Source organism: Aythya marila (genome assembly GCF_965140915.1).
Source record: "Aythya marila genome assembly, chromosome: 3".
Taxonomy (NCBI): Eukaryota; Metazoa; Chordata; class Aves; order Anseriformes; family Anatidae; genus Aythya; species Aythya marila.
The window spans coordinates 15274882-15296023 of record NC_139044.1 but is presented as its reverse complement, the minus strand read 5'-3'; the positions used below and the strand labels follow the sequence as shown (position 1 = coordinate 15296023).

Here is a 21142-nt window from a genome sequence, read left to right as displayed (position 1 = left end):
AGAAGAGATGTATTTTACGTATATACTAAATGGAAAACTATTTATACCTGGCCTTGTAAAATTCAATGATATGCTGACATATCATAACTGGAAAGTCTACTGCTTTTCAGTAAAATCTTAATGTTTCTGGAAACACTCATGTGACAGTACTTAAAAGTCTTACTATCTGATACCCAATGATTTTTTATTTTATTTTATTTTTTTTTTTTCTCACTGTTTCTAGCAATTACAGAGCACAACACCTTGCCTTGAAAAAGCCACAGATACACTAATACTATATATTGATTTCTGGGGCTCCTGTTAAATAAATTATATATTTAAAGTACCACAAGCAGAATGTAGGTCTTAAAAGAAAGAGAGAAAGAAGATGGATGAAAAGAGTAAAAAGAAAGGAAAAAAGCATACTGAATCCTCTATTGTCAGACTATATCCATATTAAATTTCACAAAAAGACACAAAACAAAACAGATTGAAAATGTTTATTACCTTATGTGAATGACACAGCATCCCCTCAGCTGATATCTCCTAGTATGTAAATACTTCATGATGCTCAGTTGGTCTTCCTCAAGTTCAAAACTCCCTAAATGGGCCTCACTATTTCCTAGTTATAACCTACATTTTTTTTTTCATGAGACACATTCAGGAGAGAAGGAAAGTAGTTATGATGTGCTCAAATGAACATGCAGACATTTACCCAGAAACCCTACCAACATTTCTCTTCAGATGCCTGAAATTGCTTTTCCTTAACTGATACATATTAAGCATTCAACATCTCAAGAAGAGATGCCTTTGCCTTTCTGTTAACATATGTGCATTTATTTATTTATTTATTTATTTATTATTTTTTTATGTTCTTGCTTAGATGTAGGCCAGATATATTCACTTTGGAAAAGCAGAGGTTTGCATTGCTGAAATAAAAGCAAACCCTCTCCACCAGCGGTTGCTTTTCTGCTGTCTCCACACCATTCCAGCCTCCTGCCATTGCTACTGTATACTATAGCAGGTGTGTATAGAAGGTCATGTGATAAAAACCACTCAGAAAATTTCAGTAAGTTAAAATTAACAATTTTCTTCATGGGTCACTTCTTTAGTCAAATCCACTATATGGATGCTTGAATATTTGTGCTGTCAGCAAAGCAATGCGCAATGCAAGAACATGACCAGCAGACAGGAGGGCTAGAACAACACAACTTTAAAGTAAATGACAAACTTTTTCAAAGGTAAATGAAATTCTGCAGTACAAAATACAAAGAATGGTATACAGAGCATTGAAAAACGGTCAGCAAGGGCCCTGACAGTTCCCATTACCTTATGATCTAAGTCATTCCTACTATTCAAGGAACAGAGATGACTTTTTCAGAAATATTTTTAAGTGTTAGAATCTATCAGTATCTGTGAAAAGCCTACTGCATTCTTATGACTTTTCACGTATTTAGTTGAGATTCTTATACATGTCAACACTGTTCCCAAAACACGTTATTTTCAACTATCTGTGCAGAACTCACAAGCTATATGTGCTAAGGATAATTCTAAAAATATCTGCTACATACTTTTTATACTTATTTAAAGAAAGCCAACCTTAAAACAAAATCCACATATAGTAAGTAACACAAACAAAAGTACAACTGTTCCTGCCTAACATGAAGGAAAGATGAAAGGCTTATTCATCAGGTCAGGTCACAGACCTTGCCCTGGGTACAAGGTCTTCTGCCCAAGGAGCAGAAGCAGGTTACAGCTGAGGGGAAACAGAAACTACTTTTCATCAAATAAAGGTGGGCAAACAGATTATAGGAAGAGGGGAATTGCTTTGTTATCACAACTCCAGTAAGCGATCAGTATGATGGAGTTAATGGCATAACTAGCACAGCATCTTCACCCTGTATTTTACAGAAAACTGAGGAATCAGAAGGATCTTTCTTAATTGGCTTGCGTGGATGTACAGAATGAATTACAGGGTATCCAATAATGTTTTAATCCCCTTGAATATGTTCAAACCTATTTTTTTCCCCATCTAGCTGTTTTCAGCCTTAATTCACAAGCCAGTGCCAGAAATATAGATACTAGATGGTGTTAGTACAGATTCAGGACTATGTACCAAGGACTCCAGTAGGACAGCCTTTGAGTACAGATGTAGACTCCCTGTCTTTTAACCCGTTTGTTTTGCTTACATTCAGATGACAGTTTCTATGGAAATATAGCATACCTATATTTGTTCATTAGGCATTCAAAATCTGTTGTGGATGTCACATAAATTTCACACAATGAAAATCTGTCTCTAAAACATACTAGGAAAAAAATCCATTCTATTCAATTGGATTTACTGGTCTTTTAATTGCAGACTGTAAAGCATAAATTATAATGGAAGCAATGCTACCCTGATATTTAGAATCCACGTGACATTCAGTATCATTTAGGAAGGATCAAGATCTGCAAGCCATATTCAAACAAAATACTTCAATGGTATTTTGAGTATATAAAGGAATACAGGATGGATTTGATCTTAAAATGGTGTATGCAAAAAGGAGAAAAGTGAGCTCTGTATTAGGTGTAATAAAGTTCACTTAAGATTTGAATATCTAAATAAATAGCAATCTATGCAATGTTTCTCACACAAACTTGCACAAACATTACTTCCCTCTTCAAGGGAGGAATTTAATCTTTTTATGCATTTCTCCGTAGGAAATTTTTAAGAATTAGCTCATCAGTTTTGTATATAATGTCTAAGAGCTGTACAGCAATCAATGTAGAGTTATTTGTACAGAACACCAAGTGTCAAGCAATCCTGCACATGAAGGATTTCTGTTATTTTAACCATCATCACTCACCTCAGTCATATTTTTAAAAGGATGTCTGGAATACTATGACTGAAACAATAGCAGCCATTTTTGTTCATAAGTTTTCCCCTTTCTTCTGATGTTGGTCTTAACATTGACCTAAATATACCTGCAGTTTAAAAGGGCCATTTATTTCACTTGTTTGATGGACAATTTTATTTCGTAAACTTTCAGTCTGAAGAACATACTGGATTTAAGGGTGAACAAAACCAACATTTCTGGAATGGCATTTTCTGATTGACATGGGAAGGAATTTCTAGTGGTATATAGTTTTATAAAGATACCAATCTTTTAAGCTGGCACAAAATAAAAATAGCTTGACTTTAGCGTGTCACTCAGATCTACAAAAATGGCATGATGTGAACAGTCTCCATAATATTTTTAATGAGACACAAGCTCAGTAATAACCTGACATATTATTAACATTTTGAAAATTAAAAAAAATCTATATTTATTTCATATGAGGAAGACCACAAAATGCCACCTCTTCTGCAACACAGGACATCAGCTAGAGGTGAAGTTATGCTATGACGAAGTGTAGTACAAATTGCTACAAAAATCTGAGCTCTAACTAGCCAGTTGTGCTGGCCATTGGATTGCAGTGAACAGAAGACAAGTTTCAGGCTGCACTCAAGGGAGAATGGGAAAATGAGGTGTAATATTTAATTCGCTAGTTTTTCAATTCACTGCTGGAAACTAGGTGCTTACATTCATTTTTTTTCCTTTTCTTCTCTCATAAACAAAAATACTATTTTGTTTATGTTTGGTTTTACATTTTTTTAAAGTGCTTTCTCCAAATTCAAAACAGAAACTTTCATCCTGATCTTAACTGTATTATTGCTACTGTAGTTAAAATAAATGGTATTTCAGTCCCACTGTTGACATTACATTAAGATGTTTGATTTCTAAGCAACAGGAATGGAAAAATCTGAAAATAGCTTCCTAAACATGAAAAATAGATTTACTTCTAGCAACATAAAATCACGATTGGTACACATCCATCTCTGAAATGGACTGAAAGCCACAAAAGGGTAGCCATTGAACTATTACAGATTTTAACAAATTAAGACTCAAGTTGTGTACATGCTGTTGCTTTGAGAAAATTATGTGTGTTCCACTGAAATCCATTATGCTGCCTAATAAGAAAACATATTCTAAGGAATGCTTAGAGCATAGATTATTCATAATCTAAAAATTGAAACACAGAAATTGCTTATGAAATGTTATCTGGTTATTGAAAAACTGCAGCGAGTGCGGGTAAGAAAGTATTGTAGTACTTACCAAAATAGGTAACAAAAGCTCACAGAAATCTGTTCAGTACACAAGCAACAACAGGGGATGGAACTAATCATGAAAGTTCATTTGTAATAACAAAAAGGTTACAAACAAACTGTAAGGAAAAATAACTTTGAGCATTTGATATGAAAGATATACTGTACAGAAGTTATACTACTTTTGTATGAGACCAAGAAGAATTCACAACTGCTAACTCAGTTCAGTAAACATATTCCTGCTGTTTACAATTGGAGGTTATTACTTACTTACTCTGTTGCAGGTTCTCTTTTGATCCAACACTTACTTGACAGTGGATCCTGGAAATCATTTTAATTTATTTTTATGACACTTCATTTTGTTTAATTTTGTTTGAAAGAGATTTAAAAATATATTTATTGTGTTGTGGGTCTATTAACATTTTTTTTTTACCTTATTCTTTTTCAGATTAATTTTATTAAGGAAGTTAAGAAAAAAGAATGATTGCTCTTGCTAGGGAAAAAGAAAAAAATAATTTAGCAGCAGCAGACCAACTAAAACTTGCCTTATACTTGGATTTTAATTCTTTGTTTTTCTATTCGGGACTTGATCCAGAGAAAAAGTGTCCTACAACTGACATCAACATGTTTTTTATTATTATTATTTATTTTATTTTATTTTTTCAGCAGACAGTAGGGAAGCAATGCACCTTTAACATTGAACAATTTAATTTATTAATTTATTTAATTTTAATTGAGCAGGCTACATTTATGCCTTGGTACCTGAAAGCATTTCCTGTACTGTATTGAAAAATCTGTCTGGATTTAAGCATGGTTCAGATTAAAAACTTGCCCCAAGAAAACTTTATTTTTAAAGACAATTTAATACAATCCCTATTTTTCTCTGTGGACTATAAATCTATTATGGGAGGTTATTTTGGTGACTTTGGAGAAGCTATTTACACTACAAATTCTAACTACTATTGTTGTTTAGCTTTGTTTTTATTTGCATAAAGCCAGTCCATGGCTTGCAAAACCTGTTGGAAAGGGAAAGAAATAACAACCCAAAACTCATATCTACCATACTTACTATCAGTACTTTTGTTGACACCATTCAGGAATTCCATAGACTCAAAATAAAATCACAGTCCTTTTTCTCCTTTCAGAATATAGCCTCTTAATCCAAATAATATCAGAGAAGTTAAAATTTAGTCCATTCATCTGGCAAATGTTTCCCTCTGTTTCATAAACATGCATATCACAGAGAAAAAATGTTCAATTTAAGGTTTTTACATGATTAGAGTGTAAAAAATCATCATAGAAATACAGTTATTCTCAGAATTAATTATGTCCTTACTGTAATATATTGTGCTTCCATAAAACAATGGCTTAGCAAAACCAATTGTTATAAGCAGCCAGTTAATACAGTTAATTGTCTAGGAAGATTAAAAAATAGAAATTCTTGTACTATGTTCTGACAGCCTCACCACAGGTTGGAGGTAAAATGTCAAGAAAACTTGATAGAAAAGGGAAGACAAGGGGGAAAAGATGTGACAGCTTATCAGAAATGTTGGTTTAAAAATTTGATAGCTACTGTCAATAAAATAGCCTGGTTAGAGGCATGCAGTACTGCATGTAGGTACTGTGCTATTTCCTCTGCATATATTTGCAGCCTGTAGAATCATTCCTTTTTTAATATTCCAGTTAAAAGTTATATCATATAGGAAGAAAAAAAAAAAAAAAACAAAACACTAATGTATATGATGACTTTTTACACACCAATAATTAACCATCACATTTCATTAATAAATTATCAAGCACTTGCAAGCTGTCCACAATCTTTTTCATCTAGTTTGCATATTTTATAATGGTGGAATAACATTTTAAAAAGTTTGAATAGGCACTTACTGGAATTACAGTTAATCCTGATACAGTCTAGATGGGGAAGAATAGATGAAAAATGAAAATTTATCCTTCAAGGTAATAGCTGCAGACATCCAATAAAATCACAGTCCACCCTTCCGGGGACAGACACATGCAAATATGGCCACTCCATATCATCAGTCTTTATAGTGTTATAACCCAGATATACTGCGATAAATCTTATAAATAGAAACGACAAATAGGGTAAAAAATGGCCAATTTCAAACAAAGCTACATGGTGACAAATCTAAGTGAAAAAATCAGATTAAATGTCAAAGATGCTTAATTGAGGCAGGCTGCAACCTTTTCCCCATCTGTGAAAGAACAGTTAATTTCTCTTAGTGCAATTAGAAAGTGCTCCGTCACAATGGGTTATAGAGCAAGCCAGGCCACAGTCAGACACCTTGGACAATTCTTGTATAGTATACCTCAAAGGCTGATCTTTATCAACTAAATAGTAAAATACAAATCTCATTTTCTAGGCCTATAAATGCGGATACACACTTTTTTTTTTCTTTAGAATAGAAGTAATAAAAAAGGGACTATATTTAAAGCTACATTAATACACAGAAAATAATCACATATTTTTAAAGTGATAATTAGAAAACACTGTCTATTTTTAGATAACTTACTTGGCTGACTTAAAAAAAAAAAAAAAAGGCAAAACAAACAAAAAGAAGTGGGTTGGGGGAGATGAGAAGAAACGATATAGCTAAAGCATTGATTTCTTGAACTATGTAAGTAGGCAAAACCTGACAGACGTAGGGTATTTTGTACAGAAAGAAAATGATCTGATATGTACTGTGCTGGTTTATCTGCCTTTATTACTGAAATAAAATAAAATAATAACAATTAAAAAAAAAAAAAAAAAACACCTCTGCCATGCTACTCAGTTTGTACAGCTACTTCTGGTTTGTACCTTTGAGGAACAGATATACCATTAAACCTAGATTTTGTTTCCATATAGCTGAGTTTGTCATGTGTCGTCAACCGCATCAGAAAAGTGGTTGCAAACAGCAAAGGACCAGCAGCGGCATAGCCCCTTTTACAGAAAGAGAACCTGCGGGAGGCTCCTTGCAGGACCCGGCCGCTTGCAGGATCCCCGGCTCGACACTAGAGGGTAGTGCAAGAAAGGAGAAAACGGGGGAACCATTCGCTTCTCTGCTCTGCAGAAACCTAAACACCACGATAGTGTTCAGGGTTGTTTTGTTTTGTTTCATAAAGTGGATGGGTAGGTGTTGTTTTTTTTTTTAACACTTTCTGGGAATCATTTTATCTGCTGTGATTTAATAATATGTTTATATATATATATATATATATATATATATACATACACACTTAATTCCCTTAAAAAAATATCACTCCAGAGAATGTGAATGCACATTGAATGTGCATTTTCCTAAGTGTACTTCTATTCTCCTTCAGGTCCTCAGATTTACACATAAGCATGACAAAAGGACTTTAATTTTGTTATTTTTACCATTATTAGTATTATTTAACTAGAGAAAACTATAACCTAACATTGTGTCCATCATATTTCAAAATAGGAAAACTTTTTTTCTGTTTGTTTTATTCTTTCTTTTTTGTTTTCTGTAAAAGGGTTTGTGCCTCCTGTGTTCACATGGCTGTTTGCCAAGGGCCGCAGTCTTTGGGCATTGAAGGGTTGTGTTATTTGTCGAAACCACAAAAATACCACCACAGAATTGTTTAAAAGATAGAAGATGAGTTTACTATAGATTTGACAGCTAAAAAAAGGAGACCACAAAATCCATCAGTGGAAATTATAGCTAATTGCAATATTTTCAGCATTAAAAATAGATATTCTTTAAAATATATGTATGTTGTACATTAGTTGGTGGACCTAAAAATGAACTGACCTAAGTACATGTTGTTTCTTCTTGCACATTTAAATTGTGGAATTTCTACTATGGATAGGTTGAGGGTGGACAGCAGTCTTCCACAATGAAGAAAAATAATTTGGCATAAAAGTACCACTGATGAACTAGTCTTCTCTTTTTAGAATACACAATAATGCAAAAATATTGTGATGGAGTATGTTAAGACTATAAAGAATACAAAAATGCAAAAAAAAAAAAAAAAAAAAAAGGAAATATAATAATGGGCATGTATTTGTGTGTGTATGTACATATGCAAATGTTGCATCAACATGTATTTATATATCATTTCAGTTTACTTTTAATGTTAAAATAGGCTGTTTCATAAATGTTTGCAAGCAAAAAGAAAAATGTAAACAAAATGCTAATTTCTTGGAGGAAGAGTTTGTTACCTAGGTTGACCGTTAGTTTAACTCGTCCTGCATCCAACTCTAACCGGAGGGTATCTGCAGATTCCCTAGAAGTAGTTGCCATTAAAATGCCATAAGCTCGCTGAGACCTGAACCGTAAAGAAACATCTTCTGCCTCAGTATGCATCACAACAGGGAGCTGTATTTTCATAAACATACTTCCATCATAGCTTAAAATTGTTGCCTCTGAAAACATAAAGTAGAAAATCATTTATTAAAGTACGATGTATTTATTAACATTGCTCAAATACAAGGTGATAAATATATATCCACACAGCATGACACAGAAAAATTACACATTACAATTATTATTACTGTCAAACATTAAAAAAAAAAAATCAAAACAAAACAAAAACTTATGGAATATTTTGGTGCTTTTAAAAGAAACACAATTACTTTTTTAATACTTTTTATGCATCTTCAAACAGATTAAAATCACCTGTAAATAAATGATTGCCAGACTGGGCCTATACTATGCAAAATATATCAAAGCCTGTAAAAGGTATTTAGATAAACATTAGGATTTCTTAGACGGTCATGTCAGACTGTCTAGATAAGTACCTAGATAAGTGCTTTAAAATACTTTATGTATACATCTATTGAGATTGCTAGTACCACCATAGTTAAGATTATCATTCAGTTTTCAGTTAGCAAAAAGAAGCCTTAAGTCATTAGGGTGAAAAAGGTGAATATCACATGTAGTTTGGGTAAAGCACAAATTGCTTCACAACCATTATCACTGAGGTATGAGAGAATCAAAAATGTGTGCACAGACAAGACAACAGCCTCAAGCTTAGGATCAAGACTGGACTTGGCATATTGAGGCTAGAATTTGAAAACGCCTGAGACAAGCATGTAACTGTCAGCTTCAGACATTGCAGAAAATGCTCCCAGCAAGAGTCTCTGGCACAGAGCAGTGGTGGGCCGTTAGACCCCAGAGCAACCAGCCACAAGTCGTCTTCTCCCAGACTCAGTGCTGGTAACAAGAAAGGAAGCAGAAGGACCAAACTGATGCTCACAGCAGAACATGGCAGTTCAGAGAAAGTGAAGGCCACATTTGTTTCTTAAAGTTCTGAGTCATGAGGACTACACCAGACCTCCAGTCTTTGTTAGGAAAAGATGCAATCCTAAGGCAACATAAACCCACTGAAAAAAAAAAAAAAAAATCCACTCGCTTGATACTAGCCCATATGAGCATCAAGCAAAAAGAGCAGGCAGGCAGCAGTTCTAAGGAAGCCACAGGAAATGTGAAATAGCACTTTGGATGGATGGATGGATGGATGGATGGATGGATGGATGGATGGATGGATGGATGGATAATGTTTTTATTGATTTATTTATTGGTTATTTTGATTGATTAGGGGTTGTTGAGGGAGGAGATGGATTGCAGTTAATTCCTATATCTCAATCTTTAGTCTGGCACAAAAAACTCTCAAGATCTTCATCAGGGTAAACATGATTTAGGTAATTAAAGAAGTCCAAGCATAAAAAAATAAGTTTCATGGTAATATGAGAGAAAGCAAGAAGTATTTTACATTTTCTATTAAAAAAGAGACATTAGTACAACTCTTATTTCATAAACTAAGTAAAATCAGATTAAATGTTACAAGTTGAACCACATTCAATAACACTAGAGGTCTTTGCTGATAAATTATCATCTGATAATATAAAAGGTGTTAGAATCAGCACTGGTAATATTTGCTGGCATTTTCTATAATTATTCAGTCTTTTTGAAAATGACAGAAAAAGGAGAGAAGGGACTGTCTTAATTTAATCAGAGATGACCCATGAGTGTTTAACATCATGGTGAACAGACCTGATGTGATTAGATACTCAATCCTCCTAAACCTTACTGTGCCAGCTGTTTTGGAAACAGATGTTCCAAGAACAAACCAAGGAGAAAGAACAGAAGATCAAATGACTTAAAAGCTTTGGGGAAGCTTTGGGACAACCAGGAAACCCCCTCATGTCAACTAGCTGCTTTCAGAATGGGGACCTTCGAGTATATTTTCTCTTATATCTTAGAATGTATAAGCTCTTATATATTCTAAGACATAAAGGTATCACACACACACCAAAAAAAATAGCAGGAAGCAGGGATTTAATCAAGATTTAGCACTGCCCTGAGAACCATAACTGAAGATCAGTGATACTACATATCCCTAAAATAGAAAAAATATGAATGTTTAGTTCATTCACTTGAAATGGATCTTCTGGTAACTACATTACTACGAAAACCTATTTTTAAATCATTATTAAATCATTATTAAATGATTGCTATGTTATACAAGTTGATGGTCTTTTGACAACAGTGTGCTTCCCTTTAAGGATAGCAAGCTGTGATTTGCCATCTATGCAACTTAGCATCATTTCCACTTCACTCAGCATTGTTCTCAGGTCTGCAAATGTCCACATTCTGTTGGTCTTGGCTGGATAGAAGGCATCTAGTAGTACATGTAAGAGACTAACTTGCTTTGGACCAGCTAATTCTTACTGGTTTGTCTGCCTCATCTTTCACTGAGATCTACAATGCTGCTTATTGAGATCTACACTTATTGATATCTACTCTACTACTTTACTCATGTAAAGGTTGACAGAGTGTCTTTTTTCTTCTTGTTGATTTTCATCTAATTATTAGATTACATGCTAATTCTAGCTCTAGCAGAATGTGCTTCGTTAGGTCAGAGGTTGGACTCGATGATCTTGAGGTCTCTTCCAACCTAGAAATTTTGTGATTCTGTGATTCTGTGCTATTTGTTGAAAGAGTTAGAGCCTCCACGGCAAGAACAATAGCTTTACTATCAATTCAGTGGGGAAACATGGAAATGAAAAGAAAAATATCAGAAAAAAAAACTTATCACATTTTATCAACTATTTTTGGGGGGCAGGAAATAAGTGCACAGAGTAGAGGTATTCACAAGAAATGAACAGTAAGATATCATGCACAGACTGATAAAAAAAAGATCTTACACATTCCTTGTTCAATGTATTTATAAAGCTAACATTGGAAACCCTTGCTACTGTTATGATAAAAACAAAAACAAACAAAAACAAACAAACAAAAACAAAAACAAACAAAACAGAAGGATTCTCCTCTCTCTCTCTTTTTTTTTTTTTTTTTTTTCCCTTCAGATTGTTTCTCATTGAAATCTCCAGTGCCCTTCTTTCTATTCTAATCTATTCTTTCCTATATAGATACTACCTAAATCAGCAACATGCCAGTCACCAGAAACACATCAGCTAATACTAGTATGAGAAGAGATTTAGGATCTGCATTTTTCATGTTTGTGTTGGTTTTTAACATGATGCAGTAAGCATTTATGCTTACTGAAACTTTATAAATAAATAAAAACAGGATCTTGTTTCCTCTGAACCCCTTGTGGTGCTTCCAAAGTCAAGTCAAAATTATTATTTTTTTCCTGCTTTTTCAGTTTCAAAGTGTTTCTAAATGTGAGGACTGTTTTACAGCCCACAGAGCCATTTTTAAAGCATGAAATCATCCTTGGTCTGTCTATCAAATCACATACAAACTTTGCCTCAAAAGGATAAACGATACAGCCCAGAGCCATGTCAGGAAATATGTGAACAATCCAAAGCATCAGTAATTAATATTGAGATTTGTTCTCTGACCTTCTTTTATTTACCAGTGTAGTTACAGCAACATTATCCTGCCCTGAAAAAAATCACTGATGTATAGATATATATAACTCAATCCTATAAACTATGTGGGTTTATTCAAGTATATCAGTGCCTACTGACAAACTTTTTCTGTGGTTTTTGGTTTTCTTTTTATTTATTTTTCTTTCTTTTGTTCACTTTCATATACAACACAGAGCTAACTGTTGCTTGTGTGTTTTCTACCATGGCTATTTTAATCCATCTGGGCCCTTTGCTTCAGCCTTGATAAAACATGAGGAACTTTTCCATTCACCAATGGGAATAATAACTGATATGCAATTAATTACTGGATAATCTATAAACAGAAAGCAAAGTGATTCATCCCAATTTCTACAGCAGTATTATTTCAGGACTGTGGTCCTAAGCTACACAGTAAAGGAACTAGAACTTAAACAAACGGGACTAATTATTTTATGCAAAACAGGGATATAATTACCATAATCGTATTTTGAAGATAGCACTCAATTCTTCATAAAAATCTGTCATCATATCACCTGTGGGTTTCTTTTGAGTTTTGTTGTTTATTTATTTACTTATTATTTATTTAAAGCATACAGATATAATGTAAAGGAATGAAAACTGTCTTTATTTAATGTATATGTGTATATGCAGGTGCTTTGCATGCACAAGGCGTACATGTACACAGACACACTAATTTAAATATAATTTCTCCTCAGAAATGCCACTTCGACAAATCTTTGCAGACCTACTTTTCCGTTACCACTGTTTGATAAATGTACTACTGTAAATTGTTTCTAGCTATCAAGTCAAAAAGCATACACCTGCAAAAGGCAGTCACATATTGTGGTCACAATGAAAGTAAGATAGGAAACCAAATTATATTGCTGTGACAGCTGTCTGTCCATCTGCTATAGTTTCCATAATCTGCTAAAGCCAATCTACAGATAATACTGATGTTTAAGCTTACAAAGAATCAAGCATAATATCAAGAGTAACTTGCAACAAGATAAAAAGTAATCAGATATGAAAAATATTAAGTATCCAGAAATTAAAATTGAACTGAGTTGTGCACCATGTTTTTGGTGCACCAGACCTATTTCAGATGTTGCATTATACAAGATACATCCCCGTGTGGATGTTACTACTCCTATTTTGGGGGTAATAATATAAAAAATAAATTGTAGTAAATGGTAGCTACACACTTAAATTTAAAGTAATCATCTTAATCATTTAGCCTTAAATATCCCAGTTGCTTAATCTCTAATATTTTATTCTAACAATTGTCCTATGTGTAGAACTGTATTGTCGAAATGAATATGTTCCTATTTTACTTAAATTAGTTTGAACAATTATAATTGTGTTACTTACATTACCAAATACAATAGTTTATCAGTTAGTGAACGTGGGTAGAAGTTATAATATCTTTGTTTGGTAGGATGTCAACACATTGCTTTCAGAATCCCAAAAGCTGTAATTGCATTAATGCATGACTATTTGGGATATGAATCTTTCTGCAAGGAGACATCCTTTTGGTGTGGTTTCCTTTGGAAAACCAAGAAGAGTAGGAAACAATAACATACAGTCTGAAGTGCCACACACATGGTAGAGAAGCCAATTACATCTTTCTAGCATCACCATTCCCACCAGGAGAATGTGTTGGGAAATCAAGCTCCATATTGGAAGATGGCTGAAAATAAAGTATGGAAAATAAGAGACTAAAACCTTTTACATAAAATATTACCACCTGTCAAATATATTTATAGAAAATTGAATATATTTATAGAAACTTGAATAAGGTATGAATAAGCCTGCTTTTAAGTTCTTTGCAGATCTTTTTCTTTTTTTTTTTTTTGTACATGCATCCTAGATCTTGAGCTGAAAAGTCCTATTTTCACTTTTGCCATATGTAATAGCAGAATTTTGCCACAGGGTGGTACACCAGACATGGTTAACTGAAGGCTTTTGTAATCCAACAGACAGCTAGGTTATGCCCTCTGCCAGCTTCTCTCCAGCAGTAACACAACAATCTGGAGATATAAAAATCACTCGCCGAGAGCCAACAGCTTATATGTTCGAAAAATAAGGAAAAGAAAAGAGAAAAGACAGAGAACCTAGCTGCAAATGCTAATAATATGATGGTATTAATTCTACACAAGTGCACGTCTATTTGCATACAACTTCGGGTTTTTATTTTAAAATAATACATTTTTGATTTATCTTATTTCCCACTAAAATGAACCAAACTAGATGGACATAACTTAAGTTGCCATCCAATAACCTTGAAATGTAGATTTCAGCTTGAAGAAAACTATACTCTGTCAACTGCAATATGAGGCTTTACAAAACACAACTTCTGGCATTCAAACATTTCCTATTCTAAACAAGAATACAAATAAACACCTAAAATAATAAATAAGGTTTTGTTTGTTTGTTTTTTATTGCTGTCTTACTACTTGTATTAGAATATTTCATTGCTATACTCTATACATTAATTATACTACAGATTTTTTTCCTATTTTTTTTTCCTAACCTCAACTTCTGTCTTCCTTTCCACTATCCACCTTTTCAATTAAATAAATGGGGTTTGTCAACTTTACATTTACCTTTCGTAGGGCAGAAGGATACTCAGTGAATTAAGATGAATAGAAACAGTTTCCTTGGGAACTAGGAACTTTAGAAAAAATGTCAAGTAAGAAATATAGATTTCTACACAGTTTTTTTTTGCTTTGATTCATGGCAGAAATTCTGGCCATGAATTTAAGTGATACTTTGGAATTCTAAATGAAATTTAATTACTCAGTGGTATTGAAATAAAGTGGCAGAGAATGAGACCTCACTTTGGAACTGGAATGTGCATTCAGTTATGCAATACTAATTGAAATTACTTTCACAAATCTTTTAATAACTCATCAGTGTATGATGACAAAAGGCGAGACATTTTCCTACAGACATTTAGCAGGTACTAACTCTGTCACAGTCAACTAATATCTATGCATCTTAAAAAGTCATCTAAGGTCTTTCCTCTAGTGTTACTTCTTTCAGTCTAGAGCAGCGCTCCATTTCCATTGTCACCAAATGAAATCAAAGACACTTTTTCTGCATCAGAAGAGTTAATGATAATGTACCACTTTAAACATCGTGCAGGATGGTCAAAGTAGAAACATGGCCATCTCATGGAACTTACCTCTTTCACAAGATCTGCCAAGGTATCCTGTCCCAGAGCAATCACAAACATATCTGTTCCACCCGTCCCTGCATACACCATTGTTTTTACAGGGGTTGCTAAGGCATGGTTTTGCAGTTTCTCTTGAGCATGAAGGTTTTACTCCAGCTGTACTTTGAATTTCAGCCATCTGTCGAATATCTTTGCTTTGACCATCAATAAATAAATCTCTAATGCAGCCAACGTATCCATAATTGAGAAGTGCTGTCCACACCTCTGTTGGGAAGACGAGTCCTGCTTTATTTTCTGGTAAACCTCCAAGATACAAGTCATCATCCAAGTCAAGGATTTCACTTTCTCCTGGTGCAGTATATGGAGTACGTAACGTGTTCACAGATATGGTTCCTGAGAAGAAATTACAACAAAATTTAAGATTTTCAAGACATTTAAATATTTTGGTACTGTTATTTTAACCATTAATGTGTGTGCCACATTAACTCCAAGCAAATATCTATAAATGAAACATATGTATTCTATATATCTATACAATAATAGACACACATTTATGCACATTACTGCATGGTCACATCATAAAAAAATAAAATTCTCCTTACCAATCCTGTGGGGTCAGGGGGAATGCATTTCAGAGTTATTTGCAGAAATATCCTGTTTGTGCAACAAAAACTCTTCACTACCTCATAGGTGATTCAAAGCATAAAGGTTGAAGTTTCATTGATAGGTTGCAACCTCGGAGGCAAATCCGTGTCTTTGGTTTGAATCCAAAGACACAATATTTTAAAATACGCTCACCACTTTCAGTGGGATTTAGGTAAGATTTTTTTTTTCTCCCCCTTTAAGTGCAGGAGGAAAATACTCTCATCAGCTGCCAGGCAGGCAATCATTAAGAAGATAGTGACGTGCTCCTAGAGGGAAAAATCAATGCATCTGACACTTACCTAGAAATTCATGCATGTTACAAAGAGAGGGAGAGAAGGAAGTATACAGAATGTGAGGAAATCAGAAATATCTTTTTCTGCTTAAGTTAAAAAAATAAACAAACAAAATCAAGCCTAAAATAAAATTCTGTTTCTACAAAGTGTCTGAACAGAGACACCAGAGATTTTCTGATATATATAAGATAATGATAAAGGTAACTGTAAAGATCCCCTTTGCTGTATTTTTAAAGGTAATGAGGTATCCAATTTTTACAACTGGAATAGACAGAAAAACACATTAATGCATGGAATCAGAAAATACATTTATATGAATCACATTTTATATAGCAAGTAAAGTCAGCTGAAAAAAGAATCTTCGTGTAGATCCCCACAGAAGTGCCTTCTCACCATTCTATATGGGTGTAAAAGCAAGCAAAACATAAATCAAAACAATATATAGATCACCAGATTAAGACAATGTACTAGACACATTGTGCAATGCTTACCTACTGGACACAGTTTCAAATGTGTATTAATGATAGGACAGTTAAGAATCACATTTCCCACAATGTATTTATTATATATATGTTCATAAAATTATATAATTCATCATTTCCACTGTCAATATGACAGATTTCAGGAGATAACATTTCCATTATGGCGGGAATGGTGCATGAAAGTAATGAATTCAGAATTTTAATAGTGTAAATACAAAAATGCGAGTTTTAAGCAAACAGAGACATGTTCAAGAATATGATTTTTTTCTGATACGGATAAATCCTGAAATTCAGGCTTCTCTTCCAGCAATGAAGTCCTTTGAGAGCTTTATATTTTGTTTTTTCTTTTGTTGGTTTGACAGGCTAACTTCAAAAATGTGGACAGAGTGAATATCTAAACAGTTTGGACATTTATTAAAAGCTCTTAGGCCAAAAGTCTCATGAGATCTGACTGCCATGCAAGACTTGAGATGTACAGGTTTTAGAAGGGCTGGATATTACTGTTGCTACAGTCTCAAAGAGACCAAAAAAGATAAAACAGGTTTGTACAGCTTTTTTTTTTTTTTTTTCATTTTTATAAGGATATTTAAACAATGTTTGAACATGTTGTCAGTTTTTACTTTAATGCATTATTGGAAATTTTTACTGTATCAGTTGAAACAGATGGAAAGTGAAATTTCAGTCTTAGCTGTAAAAAATAGGTATGTTGGACTGAGATCATTTTTTTTCCCAGCCTCCACCTTTTTAAAAATTATAAACCTTTTTTTTTTTTTTTTTTTTCTAAATATTTTCCTTGCTTCTCAGATTCTTGAAGCTGAACATCTCATGCCTGTGGAATAGACCATTTCTCCTCTAAAAAAATTAGATACTGAAAACATAAACCATGTGCTCATAATATTCCTTACTGCTATTGTTGCTTAATCTCATCTCTAAACTAACCACAGGTTAATTTAGAACCAAATGCTTTAAAACTATATTTAGACATCACTTGCACCCACATAAATTAACTCAGGCAAACTCATAATTAACTCAGCTGCAGAACCCCAAAGATGTACAACCTCCAACCTTAAGCTCATGCATTTGCATACTCCTGTTTTCTAATGGATAAACACACTAGTGTTTTCAAGCTATCATGATACTAGAAGACATCTAGGGCTTCATTGCTATTACAAATAAACTTTATCTTGATGGATTTCAATGAAAAGGAACAGAAAGGCAAATCTTAGCCAGTGTACCTGAGACACTAACATGGAGGTTCAAAATATAAAGTGAACAATAAAGGGAACTGTAGATTACCATTATATTCTGGTGATTGTGAATTACAGCTATGTGATAGATTGAAGCAGAAAAACTTAGTTCTGTATCTTATAAAGGATTAGCCCAAACAAAGCTCAAGTGTTATTTTGAACAGAGAGCAACAGCTTGTTAAAGAAATGAACCTTTCCTCTCCCCAAGAAATGACACATATATTCTTGGGAGAAGACCTCGTAATTACAGTGTAATTGTGGCATCTAATGACTATGGGTAGAAAAAACATAATAGGCAGTAAATTTCTGTGCATCTTCTTCATGTTTTGACTGACTGTAGAACTCACGTTAACCCAGCTGGGCTATCTCCAATTTTCTGCTGGACATATCAATGACACTTCAGCTGACCTACATACCATGTGTGTGACTTACTCAGACAACAGTAAGTTACCTTTATTTCATTTAATCCTGTTTGTTAAGAACAACACTAAGTCAAACAACACCTGCTCTCAAAGACTCAAAGCTTGCATAACTTGCTCTGGCTCGGCTGCTACGTAAGAACAGGTCAAGCTCCTACATAGCATATCATGCAGCTCAATGTGCTATCATATAGCTATATATAGTTTTTTGTCTAGAACAAAAACTATGGCTACAATACAAATGGGCTTTTGTCTAGCTAATAGCCAGAAACCCATACTTATGCACCAGGAGATTCATGCTACCACTTACCAAGTAGCCTTGTTTCTGGTTGTACTTCTAACATGAATGTTGCATGACTAGGCAGCCATACAACAATCAATGTTGTATTGTTACCTTTTTGTAGGTAATTCTGAGAGGGAATGCAAATTTTACTCACTAATTGCTTTGTAAATATAGGTGAAAAAAATCCAAAAAAGCATATTAAGGGGAATTAAAGAACTGAAAGAAGACTGCCAAATACATCAAAAGTTTTTGTTTGGATGGTTGGTTTTGTTTAAACCCAAAATGAAATGCAAAAATCACATCCATAAAAGATGAGCCTATAGAAAATAATGTATTTATAAACACTTCTGTATCTGTGGTGCATCCAGAACTGTGACACTGAAGCAGAGTAGCTGAATTTTTAATTTTGTTTAGGTCTGTCATCTTTCTTGATAGAAGTTTCCTAAATTCTACTGGATCCCATCTCAGGCTGGACCTCACAACAACAGTGCATGATACCACAGAATCCTGGGATAGTAACACACACACACAGACTTTTCTGCATTTCAATATTACTTTCTCCAAGAATTATACAGAGATTAAAAATAATTGTTCTGTCAAATCACCATTGTGCTCCAATCCATTTGGATGTTTCTACTCATGAATGTGAAGAGACACCACTTTCCAGAGAAGCAGGAAGAAGGGAAGCTAGTGGAACATGAAAACGTCTTATGATGTCAGGACAGGAAAAGGTTAATAATTTGGCCTGTAAAGATAATATGATATAAATCCATCTCTCCCCAGAACTGTTAAGTTGTGTAAGAGGGAAAAGACTAGGACATGTTTGGTTTTACAAAATAACCTAAACAACAGAATATGAGGAGGAAGCAGCAGATTCAGAAGAGCCTCTCAACTGAAAGAGAAAACTATAACCTTGTAACATCTCTGTAGTAAGTAAGACCCATGCTTTTTGTTATGTATTTGCATAGTACCTACCATAACAGCAACCGTAACTAGATAAGTTATATTATTTCTTTGAAAAGTGAAACACTGAGGTAATAATGTCGGCTGGGAAACCAGCAGCTTCCTTGTAAATCTTGCTTTTATGTTCAAAGAAAATAGGAGATACTATCTTTGTGAGAAAAGAAAAAAAAAAAAAAGAAAAAAATGGAGGGGAGAGAGGAAAGCTGATAGCATATGAATTGTCAGGCCTGGGAAAAAAAAAAAAGAAAAAAAAAGAAAAAAAAAAAGAAAGGGGGGGGGGGGGGGGAACGCAATGAAAGACAAGAACATGTGGAGTGATTTTAGTCTCAAAATTAATGATCTATCTTCAGACTCTGAAACCAGGTAGTACCTCCAGAAATAGAACATGAAGTTAAGGGCCCTAAAATGGGCAACAGGTTCACTGATTCTAAAGCATTCCACCTAAGAGCAAAATGCAATTCAAACATTCAAAAACACCTTGAAGTAGTGGAGGAACAATCTAAGAAAAAATAGTGAAATTACGATTTTCAGCAAGAATTGCTGACTTATGAAGGATAACTGATTAATGGGTAACTCTTCAAAAAGGAAGAGTCAACAACATAAATCAGTAACAAGGTACATGTCAGCAAAATGGTCTACAGGCCAGTCAGTCTCAACTCTGTGTTCGGCAAGATCACAAAGCAGAACTTCTTGGAAACTACGCTAAGATACTTGCAAAAGAGAGAGGTGATTGTCAACTGCCATGGCTTCACTAAGGGCAGACTGCACCTGACAAATCTGCTAGCCTTCTATGATGGAGTTACAAGCATCATCTACATGCACTTGTGCAAAACATTTGACATTTTTCTGCATAATACCCTTGTCTCTAAATTGGAGAGACACAGAGCTGATGGATAGACCACTCGTTGGATAAGGAATTAGCTGAATGGTCACACTTAAAGAATTGTGTTCAACAACTCTCAGTCTAAGTGAAGATCAGTGACAAGTGATGTGGCGATTTTACTCAGCTGGGCAGCTGAGCTTCACCACAACCACACACTCCCCTCCTCAAAGTAAAAGGGGGAGAAAATATGATGAAAAGGGTTCAAAGGTTCAAAGGACAGGGAGATCATTCAGCAGCTATTGTCACAGACAAAACAGACTAAGTGTAGGCAGACTAATGTAATTTATTACTTATTACAAGCTACAGCACTGAGACCCATGTGGGCTCCTCTCTATAGGCTGCAGCTCCAGCCCAGGGCCTGTTCCTGCAGGGGCTTTCCATGGGCTGCAGCCTCCTCCAGGCCACATCCACCTGCTCCACCAGGGGCTCCTCCACGGACTGCAACACGGAGATCTGCTCCATGTAGGACCCATGGGCTGCAGGGGGACAGCCTGCTCCACCAGGGGCCTCTCCACAGGCTGCAGGGGAATTGCTGCTGTGTGCCTGGAGCACCTCTTGCCCTCCTTCTGCACTCACTATGAGGCCTGCAGGGTTGGTTTTCACTCCTATCTCCCAGCTGTTGTTGTGGATCATATGGATCAATAAACATTGCTTATTGGCTCAACTCTGACCATTGGCGGGTCCCTTTGGAGCTGCCTGAAACTGGCCCTTATCTAAAATGGAACAGCTTCTGGACTCTTCTCACCAAGTCCACCCCTGCAGCCCCCCACTACCAAAAATTTGCCACGTAAATCCAATACA

General features: G+C 34.7%; 1 protein-coding gene across 1 annotated transcript in view; it reads right to left on the bottom strand.

Annotated features, from left to right (window-relative positions):
• Positions 1–21142, bottom strand: part of NRXN1 (neurexin 1) — a 715037-nt gene that overhangs the window by 399101 nt on the left and 294794 nt on the right. Inside the window, exons 7-8 of the mRNA XM_082756025.1 lie at positions 15136–15519; positions 8295–8498 (exon numbers count right to left, since the gene is read on the bottom strand). Coding sequence (XP_082612151.1) covers positions 8295–8498; positions 15136–15519 — 588 coding nt within the window. The remainder of the gene's footprint in view (positions 1–8294; positions 8499–15135; positions 15520–21142) is intronic.